The following is a 5,194-nucleotide window of genomic DNA, read 5'->3' on the forward strand; positions in this document are numbered from 1 at the left end:
GGTCATAAAGTGGTTGTGTTACTGTTTTCCTTTTTCCAAACCAGTGACACCAGTTGTTCACACTACTCGCCAGAGCCTTTTGTGAGTCCTGACAGGCTGTCAATTCCAGGCGGAGGATGATTGTAGAAGACAACACACATTACCTTGAGCTGACACCACATTCCACTGAAGGCCTCTCTTTATTTGCTAACAATAACTTTGAACAGCTTTGGAGCAAAGTATTAAATGTTTAATTTGGCCCTGATGAGTATTTTTGCTGCAATCACATTTTTGTACTGCATTAAATCTAAACAAATATCTTTAAAAATGAGTAAAGTAAATAAAGTAAATGAATCTCTCAGATGAATGATAATTGGGGTAAAGGATCCTTGTTTCTCAGACTCCCACCAATGATTTCTGTCATATATTTGTTGTCTTTTCACTCTCACAGCACTAAGAAGAGATTCATGGCCATCATCGGGGTTGCGGGAAGGACGCATACAACCCCAAGACAAAAACAGACGCCCACCCACATGCACACATACACAGAGTAAAGTGTGCATCACCCTGAGAAAAAGAACAAACTACCTAACATTTTGTGTTTATCTCCTTTGTTTTGTTTTTTTTAGTCCATCTCTATAAACCCAAGATAAGGAGAATTTAAGCATCTATTTTTGTGTCCTATAGTGACCTAACGTGTTATGATCTACAACATTTGTTATTAGATTTATAAGATTTCTAAGATATTAAACAATATTGGAAGGTTCAGTTTCTCATAAATGAGCCCTGGGATTACCCCTGTGTTATTTCATCATTAGTTTGTGTTATCAGTATGACTACATGTACAATCATAAGGAGATAATGAAAACTGACTTGGTAATTGATGTTCAACTTTCATGGGAATAATTAAGCCATCTTGTATTCATCAGCCATGCTAAACAAAGTTGGTCATAGATTGTGTGCACATGCTGCCCTCATGTGTTCAGACAGAAGACCTGACACTATTCTTCAAAGTACAGGCAATGTCCCTTGTCTGTTACATCAGGCGTTACTGTCACTCAAGAGGTAACAAAAAAAAAAAGAATTAGCAAGTACATTTGGAGTCCTATTTATTTGTGGGAGGACGTCTCTGAAATTACCTTTATTATTTATATGACTGCAGAAGGCTTTCAAAAGCTCACTTAAAGAAACCAAGAAAAGAATGCATCACAAGACCGATGTGAATATTGTACTTCAACAGACCTAAATGAAGATGGACACCTGACTTTTAGGACTTGAATAGGAATATAATGGCACTGTTCACTGTTTCAAATACAGTTTACAGATTCATATACAGTAGGTTTGATTACAGCTATAGTAAACTAAAAGCTTGATCTCTGCCACTAACAAAATTTCAGTTGCCAACTTTGTGTGTAAAGACTTACATTTCTAACTGTCTTATCTGGTTAAATACGTTCTTCAAAAATTACAGAAATGTATTTACACATTTATTATTATATACTGTGTTTTATTATTATTTCATGCAGAAATACAGATATGACCTTCCACTTTAAATTTTGGCCTGTAACAGAACTAAAAAAATTGTAATGCAATGTTGCTTATGGCATTATTAAACTGTTCCTTTGTATTGCATTTGTTCATCAGTAGATTCAGTGCAAAAAACTCCAACAAGCTATAATGAGAAAGGATAATCTAATATTTTCGGTCAGAGAAATCACAGTAGCCTATTTTTGTATTGCAATAGCATTCTGACTACAATTAGGCCAAGAATAGATTTAAAAAAAAAAAAAAAAAAAAAAAAAACACCTTCAAGCATGACAGTTACATAAAATTAAAATTACAGAGGAAACTAATTTTCACCTCTCCCAAAGCAGCCACATGTTTTCCTTACAGCTCATTCCAACAAAGTTTCATAGTCCAAAACTTCACTCTCGTCCAGCCTTCAGTTTCTTCACCACTGTGTGGTCTCCCTTTGAACCTCCCATACATGGTGGACTCTTAGCCAGGGTGGGGTTACTCCTCCACTGATCAGGAGTTTTTGCCTGGATCGCCAGTGCATGAACACAGCTGCTCAACTCCTCTTTCAATGCTTCATTAACCAGACGGTGGCGCTGTATCAATGGCAGACCCTCAAACTGGGAGCTGACAACCAGGACACGGAAATGGGATTCAGATCCAGGGGGCACAGCATGCATGTGGCTTTCATTATGGACCTCTAAGTGATCCGGCTTCAGCGTGCTGGTCAGTTTGGTTCTGATAGCCCTCTCAATGGGCCAGCTGGTGTTTGGGTCCATGTGCGGTGTGAAATGGGCCAGAGGTCGAGTTAAGGCAAAACTGCTGGAAGTAGGCCAAGCACAACGGAGGACACTGGGCAGCATCAAGAGACTGTGGGCTAGAGACCACCTAAGGGTGGGTATGAATAGAGGTGGCAGGACATTTAATGATCTCAGGGATATACACTGCTCTCGATGACATCTTCAGGTAATGTCAGTAACAATAAATCTTCTAGTGAATGCTTAGGAGGTAAACAGCACCTGTGCAACAGCTGGTTGTCTTTAAGATGAGTGAAGAAATGGGTTATTGTCTTGTTTTTGATTGGTAACCTATTGTTCTGTTACTTTGACAGGACAGTTTACATCTTGGTTACATGTAGTAAAATGCTAATGGTCAGTGATACACAGGATCAGTACCAGTGCCGATACAACTTATGAAGTTTTTAAAGTACAGGCCATGACATGACCAATCCGCACTAGATGCAGTGCGAATGTTTTACCACTTGGTCGCATACATCAGCATAAGATGCTAGACAACGGCAGTCCCTGGTTCCTTACATAAAAACGACCACAACACATTCTACAAAGGGACACTGTTATATATTGTATCAGTAATACTTGCTAACAACAGACCCCAAAAGTGAGTTATCAGAATGTGCGTTAAGGCAGAAAAGGTTGAATAATAACCTTTGTAAAGGCCGAACTTAGACCAAAACTGATCTACTCAATTGCAGCAGCTTGCACAGGTGTAGCTACATGCCTCTTTACAACGGGACTGTTGTGCCACTGAGAAGCATCTGAGCATAAACACGTGAAACTCATGGGTTCATTTAGTACTATGCAAATGAATAACAGCATAAATCTCGCTATAAGTCACTATTAGAGTCGCATGTTAGTTGCGAAGACGACTGACGATAAAGTCATCGCACCGCCAGCTACACATCAGCTAGTCAGCCAATTCAAATGTTTGCTAGCGTTAGCTGTTAGCTTTCATAATAAAGGCGGAATATAAGCAAAATGTAATTTAAAACTTGCAGCGAACAGCTCCATGAAACAAAACATGCTCGTCTGTTTTTAAAGACAACATTAATAATACAACAGAGGATAGATGCAACGCAGCTGCTTACCTTCCAACCAAAGTTTGTGTCTCAGGAAATGTTACCTGACAACCGCCGGAAGTGCTACCATACACGCTGGGTTTTGTAGTTTTTAAATACTTTTCAGCTGTAGGAACATCGACTGTGAATTCAGTTATAATATAAATCAATCAATATAATATATAATAGCTGCCCATTTTATTCATTAGTCCGTCGTGACTATTTTTTATTTAACTGGGTTTTATTCACTGTATTGTGGTATGATTTGTGTGCCTCAGTTTGGCAAATAAAATGAGGATGCTTATGCTTATAAGAAAATACCAAAACATAAAATAATAAGGATATTAGACTTATGTTCTTAATGAAAACTGTACAAATTCATTTCTCAATTCAGACATCAAAATGATTCCTGCGAATCATTTAGCTAGTGTGCAAAGATACAAAGAATGTTTTGTTTCATAAAACAAAAATCTAATTTCAACTGCAAAAGTGCCACCCTCAATAGGGCCATTGTCTCAGAATACTTTAAATAGTTGGGCCTCATGTTAGATAAAAAAAACTTTGCAGTACATATTATAGTATTAATTGATAAACTAAAGATGAAATCTAAGCTGATAAACAGAAATCAGGCCTGTTGTTGCAGCATTCGACACCATTGACCACAACATCTTATTACAGAGACTGGAGCATGTGATTGGTATCAGAGGAACAGCGTTAAAGTGGTTCCAATCCTATTTATCGGACAGATTCCAGTTTGTTCATGTCCATGATGAACCTTCCACACGAACAAAAGTTAGTTATGGAGTTCCACAAGGTTCTGTGCTAGGACCGATTCTGTTCACCCTGTACATGCTTCCTTTAGGATATATCATTAGGAAGCACTCTATTAATTACCACTGCTATGCGGATGACACTCAGTTATATCTATCTATTAAACCTGTTAACACAAACCAGTTAACCAGACTTCAAGCCTGTCTAACTGACATAAAGGCTTGGATGACCAGTAACTTTTTACTTTTAAACTCGGAGAAAACAGAAGTCATTATATTTGGGCCTAAAAATCTCAGAAATAACTTTTCTAAAATTATAGCTACTCTAGATGGCATAGCCCTGGCCTCCAGCACTACTGTAAAAAACCTTGGAGTTATTTTTGACCAGGACATGTCCTTTAACTCACACATAAAACAAATTTCTAGAACTGCATTCTTTCACCTGCGCAACATTTCCAAAATTAGGAACATCCTGTCTCAAAATGATGCAGAAAAACTAGTCCATGCGTTTGTTTCCTCAAGGCTAGATTACTGTAACTCATTACTATCTGGATGTCCTAATATCTTAATAAAAAGCCTCCAATTAATCCAGAATGCCGCAGCCAGAGTCCTGACAGGAACTAGCAAGAGAGATCATATTTCTCCTATATTGGCTTCTCTTCATTGGCTCCCTGTAAAATATAGAATAGAATTTAAAATCCTTCTTCTCACATACAAATCCCTTCATAATCAAGCTCCTTCATACCTTAAAGACCTCATAGTACCATATTGAATCAAATTGACTGGTTCACATCTGAACTGTATATAATTAATATTGTTGTAATGCCATAGCCTGGCCAGCCAGACCCACTCCTTTCTCAGCGAAAGAATGTAGGTCTGGAACCCCTGGCATAGTCTTTTCCCCCCGGCCTCCAAAGACCCGGGCAGAAAAGACGACAATTAGTTTAACCAGCTATTGGCTAGTCTCACTGTCGTTTAGCTTGCGTCATATCGTTCGTTTCTCTGATTGGTTTACTTTGCGTCTATTGCCCCGCCCCTTGGAAATCGCTCTCAGCTGAGGAGAGCATTCTTTGTA

General features: G+C 38.4%; 1 protein-coding gene across 1 annotated transcript; it reads right to left on the reverse strand.

Annotated features, from left to right (window-relative positions):
• Positions 1-599: 599 nt before the first annotated feature.
• bola1 (bolA family member 1) lies at positions 600-3,410 on the reverse strand. Its single transcript, XM_026317123.1, has 2 exons — positions 3,380-3,410; positions 600-2,382 (listed from the first exon to the last, which is right to left on the reverse strand). The coding sequence occupies exon 2, from the start codon at positions 2,355-2,357 to the stop codon at positions 1,905-1,907; it is 453 nt and encodes a 150-aa protein (XP_026172908.1). The 5' UTR covers positions 2,358-2,382; positions 3,380-3,410; the 3' UTR covers positions 600-1,904.
• Positions 3,411-5,194: the final 1,784 nt, after the last annotated feature.

Source organism: Mastacembelus armatus, chromosome 16, assembly GCF_900324485.2.
Source record: "Mastacembelus armatus chromosome 16, fMasArm1.2, whole genome shotgun sequence".
Lineage (NCBI taxonomy): Eukaryota > Metazoa > Chordata > Actinopteri > Synbranchiformes > Mastacembelidae > Mastacembelus > Mastacembelus armatus.